Source organism: Acomys russatus, chromosome 4, assembly GCF_903995435.1.
Source record: "Acomys russatus chromosome 4, mAcoRus1.1, whole genome shotgun sequence".
In the NCBI taxonomy this organism is placed as follows: domain Eukaryota; kingdom Metazoa; phylum Chordata; class Mammalia; order Rodentia; family Muridae; genus Acomys; species Acomys russatus.
Genome location: NC_067140.1, coordinates 22,669,568 through 22,688,295, shown reverse-complemented (window position 1 = coordinate 22,688,295; position 18,728 = coordinate 22,669,568). Strand labels below are relative to the sequence as shown.

Below are 18,728 nucleotides of genomic sequence, written 5' to 3'. Positions count from 1 at the left end.
GTGCTCCGTTCCTTGTACTTAAAAGAGGTTGGTTCCTCCCTCTGTGTGTGTATGTCTGTGTATATGTGTATGAATACCCTGGGGGATCAGGAGAGGATGTCAGGTCCCCTGGAGCTGGAGTTACAGGTAGTTGTGAGCCGGCCTAAGTGGGTACTGGGAATGGAACTTGGGGTCCCCTGTGAGAGCAGCACTGTTCGTAACCTTAACTGTGGAGCTGCCCACATTGCACTTTATATACTTGTTGACTCCATCAGCACCGCAGCCTCACAGAGAAGCAGCTTGGGAATTTCTGCTTTTCCCAAAGTGGAAACTAAGGCACAGAGAAGGAGCCTGCACACTGCAATATCAGGCACTTGACCTAGGCTTAGGACACAGGCAGGCTCTCATTGCCCCCCATCCCAGCCTCTCTCTTCTGTCCCAGGCAGGGCCAAGCATAATGGCCACCCCTCCCTGGGCCTGAAAGACAGAGCAGTCCCTGTCCCCGGGTCCCTGGTTCCCCAGGCGAGCTCTGAGACTCCTCCCAGCTGACCCTTGGCTCCTCAGCACGCGGCAGGCGTCAGTGAGGCCCCTAATGCTGAATGAAGGGCCATTGAGAAGAGGCTCAATGCCCACTGCATTGTGTCCCGGCTTCAGAGCTGAGCCTTTTGTCCCAGAGCCTTGGAAACAGAGCCCTAGTTCACTTCCCTTCTCCTGGGTGCTGAAGTCCTGACTCCTGTTGGGAAATACCAGGCCCTTGAAGATAAGTAATTGAGGGAAATACATGCTGGTTTCCAGGGAACACAGGCACCTCCCAGGGTGCAAGGGCGTGCTGCGCGGTGTTGGCCAACGCTCAAAAACTCCTCACATGCAAACAGACGTGGAGGTTGTACGAGGGGTCTTTTGAGTATGTCATTGAGATTTTTTAAGATGATGACCGTAGACGGGCATGGTGGCCCAGGCCTTGAATCCCAGCATTTAGGAGGCAAGTGGATCTCTGTAAGGTTTTTTTTTTTTTTTTTTTTTTTTGGTTTTTTGAGACAGGGTTTCTCTGTGTAGCCTTGGCCATCCTGGACTCACTTTGTAGACCAGGCTGGCCTCGAACTCACAGCGATCTGCCTGCCTCTGCCTCCCGAGTGCTGGGATTAAAGGCGTGCGCCACCACGCCCGGCAGGGTCTCTGTAAGTTTGAGGCCAGCCTGATCTATGTAGTGAGACCCTGTCTCAAAAGGTAAAAAAATATTGAATGAACACTTCTCTTAAAAAGGCGAACAACAGGCCTTAAGACATAGCTCAGTAGGCAAGAATGAGGACCTGACATAAAAAATCGGACAGCTAGATTCAAGATTACTTGCACTCATGTGTGAGCGTGTGTGTGTGTGTGTGTGTGTGTGTGTGTGTGTGGTGTGTGTACTGCATACACTAATGCAAACAACAGAGAAATACAGAAGATAAAAATACAGTCTTGTTCTTTCAGACGCTACCATTTTCAATTTGGTTTTTGTTTTGTTGTTGTTGTTTCTTTGCTTTTTTCCATTTTCTGTGAAATGGGTCTCTGTTGTGTGTCCCTTTCTTCCTGTCCCACCATAACTGACTCCTTCCCTTGGCAGCAGGCCTGTGAGCCAGCAGCTCTCAGCCAGAGTGACCTTTGCCCAGGGCACATAGGAAAACATCTGGAACGACATCCAGATGCTACAAAGGAGGTGACTGTACAGCCCAGGAAACCTGCTGAGCACCCTTAAATATACAGGGCAGTCCCACAGTGGGGACTGCGGAGCCCCAGACATTGCTCACACCAAGGCTGAGTGACAGAGATCGTCTTTTGATAGCGCTGACTCCTGTAATGATGTGTGTCAGGTTTTTTGGGTGACTTTGGGACGTCTAGCTGTCCATTTCAGAAATGCTCTACGCAGTGGTACTCCCCCCACCCCACCTCACCCCACCCCCACACACCCATGTATGCTATCAGCAGGGCACGCTAATGTTAAATCTGTCACATGCAACTCTGGAAGTTAGAATTGCAGGGTTGAAAGGTTACCAGCATGCTTGGTTTTTTAAATTTTTTTTCAAAACAGGGTTTCTCTATGTAGCCTTGGCTGGCCTGGCCTAGGTTCTGTAGACCTAGGCTGGCCTCAAACTCACAAAGATCCTCCTGCCTCTGCCTCCCAGAGTGCCAGGATTGCAGGCATGCAGTCACCTCGCCCAGCAGCACGCTTGATTTTAAGTCACTACCAGCGCGCCCTTCCAAAGCAGTGGCCATTCACACTGCCACCTGCAGACAGGCTCCTGTCCTGGGCCCTCTCACCACTGGCTCCATCTGACTTATTTTAAATATCTTTTGGGTACATCCCCAGTCACATGGATGGAAGCGCTCTCTCACTGTGAATTCTCTCTGCCCTGCCAATAACTCATGAACAGGATTGACTGTGCTGACAGCGGGTGTTTAAAAGATGTTCGATGCTGGTGACAATAGAAAAAAGGCCCATTAGTTCTTTCCATTTGGGTAATAGCGAGGAAGATAAAAGGTGCGGCTTTGCCTTACCTTATTGAAGCAGCATTTAATCACGAGGCTCTCAAGTGATTAGACAGGCCTGTCACCTTCCTGGGACTCTGTATTTCACAGGCCCTGCACGCGCCTGAAGGCTCAGTGCGTGGTGCTCAGTGCTGGCCTCCTGTGTGGCCACAACAGCTTAGCCTGGAGGTGGAACTGTGGTCTGCAGTTTCTCTCTCTGCTATGAGCAGGGAGAAGCCGGCCCACCCCCACCTGGCAGTCCTTTGCAAGCCAGCTCAAGGCAGCAACCCAGGAGAGAAGCACGCAAAACCGGCTGGTGCTGGTAGTGAGCTGAGACAGTGCCTGTCCCTCCTCCAGTGAGGAGACCCCTGTGGAGCCTGCACAGTTGGGGGGGGTATGCCTGACCCTGTTCCTGGCCAGGGAAAGGGTAGTCCAGGGCTCTCCAGTCAACTCTGGAAGCTTGATGAGCACACTGAGCCTTGAAAGGAGGTGCAGGGATGTGCCCGGATCTAACAGAGCTTCTTAGGGCCCAAAGTGTCAGTCTCGATTCCAGCAAGGAGAAGAAGGTGGATGGAGAATGGGTGAGGCCCTGCCTAGATGGATGGTTGGATGATAGACAGATGCAAACATGGATGAATGGGGGAATAGGTGGCTGAGGATGAATGGGTGGGTGGATACACAGACACGCACACACGCATGCACACACGCACGCACATGGAGTAAACAGTGCTGAGCTATGAGAAGGCCAGGTGGGTTCCCCGACCATGAGAAACATGGTGGGGAAGAAGTGCTCTGGGGGGGGCCTCCTCATCCTCATTGCTACAAAGTATGTGAAGGCCCAGAGAGAGCAACTTTGTCTCTGGAGTCCTGATGTTGAGGAGAGACCATGGGCCATTGGCTGTCACAGCTGTTGATGTGGGTGTGGCCACGGGTCCTCCTCCTCTTCCACATAAAGAGGAAAGGCCTAAAGGAAATGGTGAGCTGACTGTCTCATGGAACCTGGGGAATGCCTAGTGCCCCTCCCTGCCTCGAGGAGGGGGTACACAGTGCAGCGGCTAGCCTGTGCCCCCACCTCCAATCCCAGACAGTGCCCCCAAAAGTCTTTGTCACACATGGGTGAGTGATAGTCTCAGCAGAGAAACCTCCTGAGTGTCTGGTCTTGTTACAAGTTCGGTTGCTCTGGAAATGGACATGTTTCTTAATTCCACCTTGTTTTTTTTTATTATAAATATTACTAAAAATATAATAATTGTATACGTTCGTAACTGTCATATACAGAAGTGTTCTTATGGAAGAGACATCCCCTTTCCTGGGTGGGACAAAGTTTGCTCTGGGTCCTCATGGTTGTCATCTTGCATATACCTGCTGTTCCCTGTGTTCCCCTCAAAGTAGGATCTGTGTAGAAAAGTCCAACGTTTATTTATTTTTTCCGAGACAGGATTTCTCTGTGTAGCCTTGGCTGTACTGGCACTCACTTTGTAGACCAGGCTGGCTTCGAACTCACAGAGTTCCCACCTGCCTCTGCCTCCTGTGTACCGGCTGGCTGGGGTTACAAGCATGGGCCACCACATTCGGCCCTTTATTCTTAATGGAATATATTTGTGTGTTCATACAGGTTGCAAGCACAGGCACAGAGGCCAGAGGTCAGCCTCTGGTATGGTTTCTCAGGAGTTTTTGGAGGCAGGGTCTCTCTCAGGGACCTGTGGCTCTTTGGTTAGCTGGCTGATGAACCCCATGGATAAAGTGCTGGGTTTGTAGGTGTAGCCTATCATGGCTGACATTTCACAGGTTGGACGCAGGTCCTCAGCTTTGTAAGTCAAGCTAAAGTGGGCTCGTCCTATGTGGTGGTCTCTTGTCAGCGTTCCCTGGCCCCAAGGCCATGCTTTGCGTGTTGTTTTGATTGCTATTGAGGAGTCCTGTGGTTCCCAGTTGGTTTCAACCTCTTCTGCAAACCCACAGAGGCACACTAACCCCTTCACAAGAGAAAAGATGTGTGCGCTGATCGAACACGTGTGTTGTATGTAGTCTACCGGATATTGGGGACACCACAGAGCATAGATAGGCTCATAACAGTGTCCTAGAGACAGATGCAAGGCATGAACTGTTGGGTCATATAGAGAATTCTGGATGAATGCTACAGAAATAAACTAAAGGATGGGATCCTAGGACTGTTTTGGACAGTGTGCCCCAGGGGCAAAATTCCACGGGTGCTGGTGCTGGTGCTAGTGCTGGAGCAAAGACCAGGAAGTACTGTGGGGACAAGCATGTGAGTGTAAAGAAAAACAAAACAAAAACCCAAACAAAACTTTCCTAGAGGCAGTGAGGGTCCTGACTGGGACATGGTGGCTGCCGTGAGGAACAGTCATCAGAGGACAGAGCCCTGGGGCCGGGTGTCGGGAGGAGTTGATGTGAGAGTGACTCCCAGAGCAATCTTTGAATATCATCTACTGAGATTGCCACTTCCCCCTGCCTAGTAAGTGATAGGGCTAGGATTAGAACCCCGGGACCTTGAGGTATGGACCTCATTCCCTATGCCTGGCTTCATGACTGCCATCTCAGTGGGAGGTAGAGGCAGGTTATCAGAAGTTCAAAGCTAACCTTGGCTGTATATTGAGTTTGAGGCTAGCCTTGGCTACATAAAAACCTGCTTCAAGGGGCTGGAGAGATGGCTCAGTGGTTAAGAGCACCACCTACTCTTCCAGAGGTCCTGAGTTCAATTCCCTGCAACCACATGGTGGTTCACAACCATCTATAATGAGATCTGCTGCACTCATATGCAATAAATAAAGCAAATAAATCTTCAAAAAACAAAACAAAACAAAACAAAACCCTGCCTCAAAACAAGCTGGGCATAGGATAGCCTTTGGCTCCAGCACTTGGGAAACAGAAGTAGGGTGATTTCTGTGAGTTTGGCGGCTAGCCTGGTCTACAGAGTGAGTTTCAAGACAGCCTGAGTGACACCCTGTCATGAAAGGAAAACATAAAAACAAAATGAAACCCTTAAACAGACAAAACTACCAAAAAATGGAAAGGCCCTTTCTAACCCTCGTGAGACAGGTCTCTCTCTTCCCTTTGCTTTCAGGGTAGCAGTGACTGGAGATACAGGGCCGTGGGAAGTCTCACCTAGTCATTCAAAGTCACCTGGCCAGAGCTAGGTACCTAGCAGAAGCTGGCAGCACTCTGAAAGCCTGTCTGTCTGTCCTGAAAACCAGAAACGTCAGCACCACCTGCTGCTCGCTCCCCAATCCTTCAGAGGAAAAGCAATTTTTTAAAAAAAATCATAAAAGTTCTTACACTAAGAAATAAATGCACCCTCGGGGGTGTTTGAAATGGCACCCGAGATGACAAAGTTATAACTTTGACGTCTGGTCTAATTTTACTTGAATTCAAGGGCATGGGGGAGCCAGTTCATATTCAAATACCAGAGGCAGTGGGGGAGGAGTGTTGATGGAGTGGCCGGAACCCCAGCGACTAGGGCTCCTCAGAATGACAGTGAGGCCGCCCGCCGAGTCTCCACCAGGCAGGCCTAATGAGATTAGATTTTCATAAATTTCAGACAGTGCCAATTCCTAATTCCTCCGTTTGCAGCCAGGAGGCCAGACAGGGCCTGGTGCAAGCTGCTTGTTAACCAAGGAGGACGCTGCTGCCGTCCCCTGAGGCACAGGCTTTGTGTGTGTGTGTGTGGGGGGGGGGTGATCTGGTCTAGGAAAACCCTCACCGAGGCTAGAGGGAGCCAGGTGGATCTACTCAGCCCTCCAGCCCCATATTGCACTCCACTCTTAACTGGAGGCCTGGGGGCAGGGCAGCATGTCCATCCTGACACACGCACGCACGCGCACACACACCCCAATCTGTAGAGGGAAGGAGTGGCAGCTTGGGATTCAAACCCAGTGCGTTCTCTAGAGCAGGCGCCAAAAGACGTTGACAGGATGTCACCTTATCCTTAACAGCCCGAAACTGACTTACCACCTCCTTGGCACAAATGCAAGCTCTGCCCCGTGCTGGCATTTTAAGGTGTGTGCCGCTACACCCACTTTGGGTTGTTCTGAGACAGGTTCTCATGGCCATCATCGCTAGGGACCAACCATGGCGCTCTCCCATCTTGCCACACAGAACGGCTCCCTTCTCGACACCGCTGGCTAAAGGTTTGATAACTGCTAGGATGTCACTGGACTCCTTATTTATTGAGAAGGTCTTGCCTCATGGACCATTGTGTAGATCAGGCTGCCCTTTGACCTGGCAACAGCTCTCCTGCCTTACCCTCCCAGATACGGGGATGCCAGACATGAACTGTGAGCCTGGCTTCACTTCACTTTAAACCTGTATTTTCTCAAAAGAGCCTTAATCCAGAGTGTGCGTTCTCAGCTCTGCTGCGGGCTACGTGGTCTGTACCCTGGCTTTGCTTGTCCGCCCAGCCTTGCAGGGGTGGGTCCAGCTGTACCTGGCCTGTGTGAAATACGGAGGAAGCTGTCCTCCAGGTTGTCTGTGTGTCTGTCTGCCTTGGAGGTACTGGAGTCTTCTGTAGCCTCTCTTGCTACTATACTACCCTCCTCTGCTTCAGTGGGTGTTGGGCACCCTGCAGACCCCTACAGGAGCAGTGCTGTGGGCATTTCCTGTCCTGGTCAATGGTCAGCCATGTTTAACACAAAGCCTTTGCTATATAACTCTGTGGAGTCTGTTTCTCATTTTGAATCCTTTTCCTGGCTTATAAGTTTTCTGGGCCTTTGTCTTGCAAAAGTTGGTAGTTGTGGAACCCCGTTGCCAAATTTGTGTGTACAGACTCCTCCCCTCACTTGGGGGAAGCAATTCTCCCACTTCCTGCACACAGGAACCCAGACTTGTCAACGGCATCTGGGCCTGCAGGAGTCTTGCCTGTTGTCCCCACATCCTGTCAACGTCTGTCATTCCCTGCTGCCTCAGCTCCTGTCTTGCCAGCCTTCCCAGGGCCCCAGACCACCCTCAGGAGGAGTGTGGCAGCCTCTCCAGTCAGTCCCTCTGGCTGCCAGAGGACAGGAACAAAGGCCGCCTACATCTCCTTTTCCCTTTAGGCCTGATGTGGGCAGAAGCCCCAGAGAAAGCCAGAGGGGGTGTCTCAGGCCAGGGAGAGGAGTGCAGAGTTGAGCTGAAGGGAGTTGCGGGCCCTTTGGAGGAGTGTGGGTGTTGCACAAAGCCGGCCCTGTGTTCCTTGAATGCAGGGCTTTATCCTGGCTCCCGACAGCCAGACTTGAGTGCCTGGCACATTCAGGGCAAGCTGTCCAGCCCTGGACCCGCCTCTCCTGGGGAGACGGGAGTGAGCGTGGCTGCAGCGACCTCATCTCGGCCTCACTCTGACCCCACTCAGGCTCTGTATATATGGTGCTTGAGTGCCCAGTAGAAGGGGTCCCATAGGTGAATCTCAACAGAGCCCTGTAGCTCATCACTTCCGCGCTGTCCCAGCCTGGCTCCTCCAGGGTGAGGTGGACCTGGCTCAGAAACTCCCAACTGCAGCCCACGCTTGGGTCCTTGGACATTGTGATCCTCCCATCTGAGAAAGCGCTTATGTCAGGGGAAGGACACTGCACGGCTCACAGGACTTGATGGGGCCATTCTGCTGTGGGAGATGAGTCCTGCAGGCCGAGATTTTGGTAGCATAGTGGGCCCTGCCTGAGTGTGGCCGTAGTACACGCAGAGGCCCAGTGGTGTGAGGGACCTGTGGGGAGCGGGAGAGGAGGGTATTGCAGAGACTGGCTGGAGCTGAGGGATCTCCTGGGACAGTGGGGTGGGAGCGAGAGGCTCTGTGAGTTCCTGCCGAGTCATCACAGTAAAGTGCCCATCTTGGGTGTGCTGTCCTGCTCAAGGCACTGAGGAAACCATGGTGGTAGCCAGAGAGGGTCAGTCCTGCTTGGGTTTGAGGTTTGGGTCCATGGTGGCTTTCAGGCCCTCCTGAGTTCCTGTCACTGGTAAGCACAGAGCTGAGTCAGCCACCTTGCAACTGAACTTGTGGCCTTGGGGGTCCTGTGAGCAGGTCTTCCCCCCAGGCCTGGGAGTGCTCATCACACTGTGCCTCCCTCCACCTCTGGCAGGGCTGCTGTCCCTCTACCTGCTTAATCCAGTGCCCTGCATGGCCCCTGACATCCTGCCTGTTGTTGGGGTCTCTACTGGCACCAGCTGCAGCCAGCTGCTGTGCCTTGGCCGCCCAGAGTCAGCAGAACCACCCACTTACACGCTTACACGGTATCAAAATAGTTCCTTCCCTTCCGAGCACTCGAAGGCTTTTCCTGCTTCTAGGGGAGAAATAAACCAAAACCGAAAATGAGGCGCCTGTGGGGGTGTGGGGGGGAGTGTAGACTGAAACAAATGAGAATTGCAACCTGTGCAGCACCTGGCTTTTGTCTGAGTCTGTCACTAGGAGGGGCCTCTAACCATAACCCTGTGTGGTGAGTCTAAGCTTTTGTGCCTGTAAGGTGTATGTTCTAATACATTATCAGTGTGGCTGTGTATGTGTGTGTGTGTGCGCACGCCTGCGCACATGTGCACATTTGCTTTTGTGGTATGTCTGTGTGTGTGCTTGTGAGTTGGCTTGTGTTTCCTGGGGTGTCTGAGGTATGTCCCAGGTTTGTCCTGTTGCTTGCTGAGGTATTTGTGGGGGGTGTCAGTATTGAGATGTGGTTTCAGGGGTGCATGTGGGAGTGCTGAGATATGTAGGAATGGTGGGGCTGTTTTGAGGGGTGTAGAAGGGTTTTGGGGTATTTGAGATTTAAGAGTGTTGGCCCCAACATGAGGGTGCTGGGGTATACAGGATGTATGTACTTCAAGCTGTTGTTCTGCAGAGTGGGAGGGTTGGAAAGTTATGTGAAGAACACTGGGGTGTAGGGCTGTTATTTTGGGGTGTATAGGAGGGTTTGGGTGTTAGTGTGCGAGAGTGTTGAGATAGGGACACAAGGCTGTTTGGTGAATGAAGAAGGGTTGGAGTGTTGGGCTGTTTGGGGGGATGTGTAGGAGGACTGGGATGTTATTGGGGAGTTGGGGTGTGTAGGGGTACTGGGATGTTCTTTTGGGGATATACAGGTGGGTTGCAATGTTGTTGGTAGGCAGGATTGAGTATTGCTGGTGTGGGTGAGGGTTGGGGAGTAGAACATCAATTGGGCCGTTGTTTTGGGCGTAGGAAAGTTGAAACATTGCTTGCTGGGGTGTGTGAGTGTTAGGATAATGGAGAGCCCTGCACTGGGCTGGTCTTACGTACACGCATGGCCATGTATTACCTCTGTCTACACCCCACTCCAGCCCATGTGAGCCCCCTCCTCCTTCCCCCACTGCCCTTCTCCAGGAGTCACAGGTGGAAGGACCCTGGCCACAGGGATACAAAACACAAGTTCCTTTCTGAGAGCCAAGCCATGCTTGGCATCTCTGAGGGCCGAGACTGGGTCTTCATGCCTGTCCATGGTTGGAGCTGGGCCCCGTCAGGGTCTCTGAGCTGGGCCCTCACCCCACCCCCACCCCATCCCACCCCACCCACCCCTGTAGGTTCTGTAGGTGGGAGCTTTTGGAGGCCGGCTCTGAAGTCTCATGTGTCCCTCTGCCCCACAGCGGAGCTGGAGTTCGTGCAGATAGTGGTCATTGTGGTCGTGATGATGGTGATGGTGGTGATGATTACGTGCCTGCTGAGCCACTACAAGCTGTCAGCCCGTTCCTTCATCAGCCGACACAGCCAGGCCAGGAGGAGAGATGACGGACTGTCATCGGTGAGTGACCGTTGGGGCTGCAGCCCAGGTTGCCAGCTCCACACTACACTCTGACTGAACATGGGTGACAAGTCAGCCTGGAAGCCTGTGGCTTTCCCTCCACCCCCCCCCACCCCCCACCAAGTCCCCTGCTGCCCCTCCCCCAGTCAGCAGAACAGGAACCAATGCTCTGAGGCCCAGGGGCACATTGAGGTTTTAGCTGTAGGAAAGTTGGGAATTTGCACTTTCAGGGCAGAAGTGAGGGTGTGCCAGGCTCTGCGCTTCCCACCCCCACCCCCACCCCCAACAACAGCAGCAGAGAAGTTTCTGCTGTCTTTCCAGAGGGAGCTCAGGCCTCAGGTATGACTCTGTGGGCGCCGCGGAGCCTCTCCAACGAGCCCCACTATGCTAATCTCTACTGCTACAGGCTGAGTGGGCACCGCGTTGGGGGAGCTGGGAGTCGGGAGGGCAGTTCAGGGGAGACAGCTAGGGCATGCGGTGGCATGTCATGCCTCCTAAGGCCATTGAGAAGCTACATGAGACAAAGCAATGAGACAGCAGCTGGTGCTTGACCCGGTGCCCACCAGGACAGAGGTGTGGGAAAGATGTCACCAGTCTTGGGCTGTGACCTAGATAGAAGGAAGTGACAGTCCTACCCTCTTGCCAACATGCCACCAGCACTTGGGCCATGTAGTTCACGTGCCCTGGGAGGCCCTGGAAGCAACAGGACACCGGGGAGTCCTCTCCCAGGGTCCAAGTCTCTTCTGGCTCCTCAGGTGTATGAGCCAGCAAGGGCACCTCCTGGGTAATCCAGGCTTGACATAGTAAGCTAGCCATCTCTGGCTGGAAGGCAACCTCATCCACCAGCTGCCTCACCCGCCAGCTCTCTGCTGAATGCTCCCTGTGTGCCCAAGCTGCCCGGACACAGGAGACAACAGGCAGGAGCTCCATCCTAAGACTGTGAGTGACAAGAAGTCATACAGGCAGGGCCTCCACACAGAGGGCTTCTGGCTTTGGGAGTAAGCATCTCTGAGGTCCAGCCTCACAGTTGGAGACATGACACTCTCAAGAGGGAGGGAGGGCCAAATACAGCTAGCCTTGGCATCGGAGTTCAGTGTCCTGGGGCTCAGCCATCCTCAGAGTCCAAGATGCAAGTGTTCCCATGTGTGCTGGGCCCCGTGTTAGCCTATGTGAGACTGTGTGACTAGTCCCAAGTCATTTACATCCCAAGGGCAGTCACCTAGAGTAACTTAGTGCAAGCAAACGTGCAAATGAAAGCCTTGAGCAAAACTGGTCTTGGTACCCCTGAGGAACGTAAAACTGCTGTCTGTGTTCCTGAGGATGAACCAATGCGCCAGAGGGTTCCCCGGTTGACATTATAAGCTTATGTTTTGATGGGTTAGCACTACGAGTGCTGGAGACTTCCTGGGAACCCAACTCGGGATACTAGAGTCAAGGCCTAGGTGGGACTAGCCCCTCCTGACTGTACATCAGGCCCCCTTGGGGAGCTCTATCCTGCCCTCAGTAGGGTGAAGGAAGGCATAGTCTCTCTGTGGCTCACCATGCAGGATAGCAAGCCACTCTCCCGACAGGCAGGCAGTGGCAGGAGGGAGCTAGCACATGTGCAGCCCTAGGAGGCAGTCCACCTCTAGCGTGGCTCAGCAGGTGCAGGGAGGCTAGGAGGAGGGGCACACTGGGCACAGTGCCCCCCGTTTTGGGGGATGTCCCAAGCTGGCAGAGGCACCTAGAGTATAAGGGCTAAGCCAAGATAGAGCTGGCCGTGGCCCGAGAAGCAGAGCTGTTCCTGGCAGGTTTGGGCGTCTCTGCTTGCGTCAGGCTCAGTTTCAGTGCGTCACCAGTTCATCAGGGCAAGAGCCGTGACACAGGCACAGGCACTCCTGACTGAAGCCCAAGACACATCCTGAGGGCAAAGCCGGCACCTGCTTTGTAGGAATCCTGCCTGCCATGCCCTGGCGCACCTGGCTCATTTGTTATCTCTGTTACCTAGCAACAGGCACTGCCAGCTACCTGGCAAGTGTTCCCCACACAGTACCAGCTTACTCCTTCACAGAGAAGAAACTAGGGCTCATAGAGGTGGAGCACTTGCCTGAGGCCAGACAGCTCTCGTGGGTGCTGTCGTCGTGTGGAGGTCTCACTGCCCATTGTGGCACCGGTGTTGTTAGCCAAGAGTGGATGAAAAGACAGAGGCTCTGGGTACAGATGGCAGCGGGAGAGCTTTTTCTACATGGGCACCTATGCTCAGCTGCTGAGACAGACACGATTCTGGCCCTCCACCCCAGACACTGAGCTTCAAAGAGAGCGTCTCCTTCGCTGTCTCCCCAGTGCCACCTGGCTGGATAAACAGGGAGCCCAGGGGAGGCCTGGAGCAGGAGGTGACAGCTGCCCTGGGACTCCCTCTCTTTCCAACATAGCATGTTCTGAGGTGTCTCCAGGCCTTGAGGCCTCCCAGAGAGACCTAGATACAGCTGTTGTCTGCCTGGGCTCAGTGTGTCACACTAGGCTTACCTGCCCATCCAGGCCTGGCGCTTTGGATGTCTCTGGGAACTGGGGTGGGGGTTCTCTACCTGTGTATGAATAAGCCACAGTTCCACCTCAGCACACCTGCCTTTGGGAAGATCACCTCTCCCCAGACCCGGAACAGGAGGAGCAGGGTAAAGCCAGCTCTCACCCTCACCTTGCTTCTCTCTCTCTCTCTCTCTCTCTCTCTCTCTCTCTCTCTCTCTCTCTCTCTCTCTCTGTCTCTCTCCTCTCTCTTGTCTCTCTCTGTCTCTCATCTTTCTGTCTCTCTCCTCTCATGTCTCTCTCTCTCTCTGTCTCTGTCTCTGTCTCTCTCTCTCTCTCTGTCTCTCTGTCTCTCTCTCTCTCTCTGTCCCTCTCTCTCTGAGATACATTTTCCCCGTGATAAACAGTAAGAAAAGTGATTGACGGGAGGTCAGGGAAGGACCCACATGCCTGTTCCTAAGCATCCACTAACCTCAGGCGCTCGTTCAGACACTTGGTCCCTGCCTTGACTTCCTGTCCACCCCTCACAGCCTGTGTCTGCAACTGTTGCTGTTGGACTGGCTGTACTGCCCATCAGTGGCTCCTTGGGGGAGTATGGCCTGTCAACAAGGTCACCTCTGACCAGGAGCTTAGCTAGGGCCTGGGATAGAGTCATGCTTTATCTTCTTCGGATCAACGCTTGGCCTAGGCCTTCTAGTACCCATGGGAACACAGCCTGCCAAGAGTCCGAGTTCTGAAGCCAAAGGCAAAACCATAGTAAAACCAGATGCCCAGGTTAGCCAGAACGGGAGCCAGAGCCTGGATCCATCAGACCTTTCTCAGCCTGGGACAGGGTGGTTCCCAGCTTCCCACCTCTAGAGGTTTGCTTTACAGAATTTGATGGTGGCCACTTGTGCATGAGGAGGGAATGATTGTCACTGTGGAGTTGAGGACAAGCAGAGCCCTGTCTGGAAGCAGCCAGAAGGGATTTTCCAAGCAAGAGATTTCCCAAGTAGTAGCTCTAATCTGGAGTTGAAGCCAGGTGGGCATTATCAGGCCTCAACAATTTGGCTGGCCCAAGGGCTGTATGCCTGGGCTTATAAATAAAGTTTTATTGGCATACAACCATGCCTGTTAGTGTTTGTGAGGATTAGGGTTTAACAAAGCAGATACTTTTTGGGGAGGTGTTTTGTTTTGTTTTCTGGTATAATGTTTCTGGTTATTCTGTGAGAGCTCATGCTGTGGGGAGAGTTGATGTTGTGGAAATGGTTGGCAGGCTCCTACTTCGGAGGAGGTCCAGAGGGTGGGGCTATAGAGAAGCCATGGTGAACTCGGCATTGCAACTGAGAAGTGATCCCATGACAGGGGCCAGCACCCAAGGAAGTGTGGACAGAGCAAGGAGGAGCCTCAACATCGTCAGTAGGGTCAAGGAACACAGTGCCATATGAAGGGAGAGAGGGGCTGTCCCCACTGCCGTCTGAGGCTGGCAGCATTGGCTACAGGATTGATCCCTGTCCTCCACTCCCCACAGTGGCTGCCTGAAACTCCAGGGCTAAGGTACACTAAGTGAAGGCTAAGTGATAGGCCGTTGTAGCCTAAGCACGTGCTATGAACCACACTAGACACTAGGCATAGGGGATGTGGTAGTCCCTTCCGACACAGCTGCAGCTCTGCAGGGAGAATGAGGCACGCAGCCTGGCTATTCTGAGCAAAGATGAGACTGTGTGTAGGAAGGGAAGGGCTAGTGTTGTAGTTCACTTGCCCGTGGCTGTGCTAAAGCGTCGTGATCAAAGGCAGCTTCGGTGAGGAAGGGGTTATTTATACCCAGCTTACACTTCCAGGTCAGCTTATCACTGAGGGACGTTAGAGGGGGACCTGGGGCAGAAACTGGCAGAGCGTTGCGTTGCTTGTCCTCTTCACGCTCAGCCGGCTTTCTTATGTAGCTCAGGCCAGGCTGCCCAAGGGTGGTGCCGCCCACAGTGGGCTGAGCCTTCCTTATCAGTCATCAGCGGAAACAGTATCTCCCCAACGGGCGGGTGGGCGGCAATAGGCCAGTCTGATTCAGGCAGTTCTTCAGTTGAGATTCCCTCTTCTGGGATATGTCTCTGGGTCATGTCAAACTGACAGTAAATGTTCACTGGGACAGCTGGGATCGGAGGCAGGGGAGTGGTGCCTGCGTTGTGCATGCTTTAGGCAAAGGACCACGTGTGAGGGCTTCGAGGTTTGCTGGGGTGGTGGTGGGTGGGTGGGGCTAGATGCTAAAGAGTCTAAGCAGATTTGGGGGAGGGTGTGAGTAGGAAGAAGTGGGCCCTGTAGGAGGGAGCAGAGCCAGAGTAGGCAGGACCCTGGGGAGTGGGGCAGGGGGGTGCAGCATATGAAGCCTGTTTGAGGCTCTTTGCATGCCCAGCTGGCTCCCTTCCAGAAGCCAGTGTGTACTTGACTTACCTGCAAGGCAGGGCTGGAGGCCAGCTCAGTCCTTCACCGGCCAGCAGGCAGAAGTGCCCAGGCAAGGTAGACTGGGTGGCTGTGTAGGGGAGAGCGAACTGAAGGAGGCTCCAGTGGGTGGGATGAGGACAGCAGGAGAGCTGGCAGGAGACACCTGTGGGTCTGGCTTGTATAATTTAAAGGCAGCCTGGGCCATTATGCAGAGATAATCTCCACCTGCAGATGAAGAATCTCCGCCTAGTGGCCAATGGGCGAACTGCAGGCTGCTCCAGCACCAGGCGAGACTTCTTCTTCAAACTTCACAGCCAGGGCTGCCCAGAACAATTTTAGAGTGATGGGAGGATGTGTCTTTCTTTACCTGGATTGTGGTGACAGGATGTTGGTACCTGACCAAATTTCAGGCTTTGAATGTCCAAGTGTATTGCTCCTGTAGGTACATAACAAGACAAAATTAACACAGATTTTCGGCAGGCCTGTGGCTACACTAGGGCCGTTCAGGGTAGCGCAGAGCCACTGGCCCTAGCAAGGAAACCCTCTTTCCTGGGAGAATTGGCTTTCCTCTTGGGACCCCCACAGCCGAGGACATGATCCTCCTCAGTGACAGTCATCCCACAAGCGACTGCATGTCTGCTTATCGATAAAGATGTCAGAGTTTCTAAGCGATAAAGTTTATTGGCACACGGGCACTGAATACCAACAGGGAACTGGCCGCGGTGGAGTGGCCAGTCCAAAGGCCCCCGTGGCCACGCTTAGTGTGCTGAGACCTGCCAGACGTGGCTTCTGTGGGAGAGAGAGGGGTCAGCTGATTGTGACGACTCAACATTAAATGCACTGCCTTCTGTAGCCAAGTGTACGTGTCCACATGTTCAGGTGCTAAACCTGTGAGGTCAAAGGTAAAACATTTTGGGCACGGTCATACAGAGAGCGAGCAGATAAGGCAGAGAAGGCGGAGGCAGGTAGACCATGCTGGGCTTCCTGATAAGCCAGTTAGGGGTCTGCTCTAGTGCCCAGGGAAGCTGCCTGTAGGCTTTGAGAGATCAGATATGTGCTTTGGAAAGCCTGACAGGACAGCAGCAGGAGCCTTGAGGGAGGAGCCAACAAAGCCAGTCAATGTCTTTGACACACACACAGATGTGGCAAGGGCGGAGGACGAGAAATGGATAGGCCCAAGACTTCACTCCAGGGTGAAAAGTTTGCATCTGGGATAGGCGGAAACTTATGTCACCAGCTGTGTCCACTGCTGACTCCATATCCCTTTCTACCTTACAGGAAGGATGCCTCTGGCCCTCAGAGAGTACAGTGTCAGGCGGAATGGCAGAGGTAAGACCAAATTCCACCTTTCCTCCTGCGGTACCCCCTGCTCTCAGTGGCTGGGCCTTGTCCAGGATCACACACATTCCCTGACTCGGGGGAGCCTCCACAGCAACATCTCCAGCCAGCTCTGTTTCCAGGGGTTTACCTGGGGCAGCCCCTCCTGACCCCACACAGCTCAGTCTCTGAGTCTGGGGGACCCAGTCTGAGCCTGCCTTCCCTCCATGACTCTACTCTGTCCCCTGCAGCCACAGGTCTATGCCCCACCTCGGCCCACTGACCGCCTGGCTGTGCCCCCCTTCGTCCAGCGGAGCCGTTTCCAGCCCACGTACCCCTACCTGCAGCATGAGATTGCCCTACCACCTACCATCTCACTGTCTGACGGGGAGGAGCCTCCACCCTACCAGGGCCCCTGCACCCTCCAGCTACGGGACCCTGAGCAACAGCTGGAACTGAACCGAGAGTCTGTGCGTGCACCCCCCAATCGGACCATCTTCGACAGCGACCTTATGGACAGCACCATGCTGGGAGGCCCCTGTCCCCCAAGCAGTAACTCGGGCATCAGCGCTACCTGCTATAGCAGTGGTGGGCGCATGGAGGGGCCACCTCCCACCTACAATGAGGTCATCGGTCACTACCCAGGGTCCTCCTTCCAGCACCAGCAAAGTAACGGGCCACCCTCCCTGCTAGAGGGGACCCGGCTCCATCACCATCACATTGCCCCCCTGGAGAACAAGGAAAAAGAGAAACAGAAAGGCCACCCCCTCTAAGAGTGGGGCCTAGGGGCACCAGTAGGCAAAACCGCAAAAAAACAAAAAACAACAACAAAAAAAAACACTCTGCACTTCTTACAAGAGAAGAGAGGAAGGAAGGTAGGGGGCACGCAGGCCATATGGCATGTGTCAGTTATCCTCCCTGTGTATAAATATTTACATGTTCTGTGTGGTCTGAATGCAAAAGCTCAGAAAGCTTGCAAAACAAAAAAACAAAACAAAACAAAAAACCACGTTTCTTTGTTGAGCCGTGTCTTGAAGGCAAAAGAGAAAAATCATCCACTAGTCTTTTTTTTTTTCTCCATTGTTCTTAGTTGAGCTCCGTGCGTGAATGCTTAATTTCTTTTGTTTATGATGGTTTCACTTAACTTTAAAGACATATTTGCACAAAAACCTTTGTTTAAGATCTGCAATATTATATATATAAATATATATAAAATAAGAGACACTGTATGTGGGAGAGCAGGAGTATTTTTGTATTAGAAGAGGCCTATTAAAAAAAAAAGTTGTTTTCTGAACTAGAAGAGAAAAAAAAAATGGCAATTTTTTGAGTGCCAACTCCGAAAGTGTGTATTACCTTGTAAAGAAAAAAAAAACCTACAAAGCAGGGGTTTAGAGCTATTTATATAAATGTTGAGATTTTGCACTATTTTTTAATATAATATATCAGTGCTTGTTTGATGGAAACTTCTAGAGAGTGTGTTGAGACTTGAAGGAGAAATATCAAGAGTTGCAGTCTAAGCAGAGCATTGGTGGTGTCCCCATGGGTCTCAGAGGCCCCCCACCCCTGTGCAGGAAGGCTGGGCCCCCCAGGTCCATGCACCTGCAAGCAGATACCCCCCCCTCACTCCCCACTTCCCCCCCCCCCCCATGCAGGAAGGCCGGGGCCCCCAGGTCCACGCGCCTGCCAGCCAATAGATGTTTCTGTTCAGACAGGCTGTGGACAATTACACATTCCCTGCCAAAGGGGACCCATGTGTCCCTCTGGGTTACAGCTGAGTCAGGACCGCCCCCATAGAGGCACCCAGTTCCAGATGCCTTTCCCAATATGAAAATAAACTGTTACCGAAGGAATCTTAGTTTTTTTTTTTTTTTTCTTCCTCTTTAAAACACAAAAGCTATGAAGGTTCAGTGGAGGGGGCAAGGTGTGCCCCCAAAGCTAAAGCGACTCCCTGCATTCGGTGCTGGGGGTTCAGCGGCTCACTTCTTGCAGAAGAGGTTTGGAGTCCAGTGATCCGAGGCTGGGGTGTGTGCAGCGCTACAGCAGCAAGTGGGAAAGGCCCAGGGTGTTAGCTGCATGACCTCAGACCGTCTATTTCCCCTCCATATTGATTTTCACTTCAAGAAGCCAGTTAACAGTCAACCCAAGATTGAAAGGGACGAGCCCAAGTGTTCCCCCAGGAAGCCCAAAAGGGTTAGAAGAAACGACCACCAACACCAGCCCGTACATCAGCCTCCATAATGACTTTCCTTCTCCCCCTCCCTGGCACCATCCACTTCAACCCGGAAA

The 18,728-nt window shown here is 53.0% G+C and overlaps 1 protein-coding gene across 2 annotated transcripts in view; it reads left to right on the top strand.

Moving 5' to 3' along the window:
- The window catches only part of Pmepa1 (prostate transmembrane protein, androgen induced 1), a 50,921-nt gene extending 33,016 nt beyond the window's left edge, over nucleotides 1-17,905 (top strand). The window contains exons 1-4 of one of the 2 annotated variants that reach the window (XM_051143901.1): nucleotides 8,817-8,903; nucleotides 10,054-10,208; nucleotides 16,404-16,454; nucleotides 16,694-17,905. In XM_051143901.1, the coding sequence (XP_050999858.1) occupies nucleotides 10,095-10,208; nucleotides 16,404-16,454; nucleotides 16,694-17,215 (687 nt within the window). In that variant the 5' untranslated portion in view covers nucleotides 8,817-8,903; nucleotides 10,054-10,094 and the 3' untranslated portion in view covers nucleotides 17,216-17,905. Of the gene's footprint in view, nucleotides 1-8,816; nucleotides 8,904-10,053; nucleotides 10,209-16,403; nucleotides 16,455-16,693 lie in introns of those variants that run through there. The other variant, XM_051143900.1, reaches the window with a different exon arrangement.
- The last annotated feature ends 823 nt before the right edge of the window (nucleotides 17,906-18,728 follow it).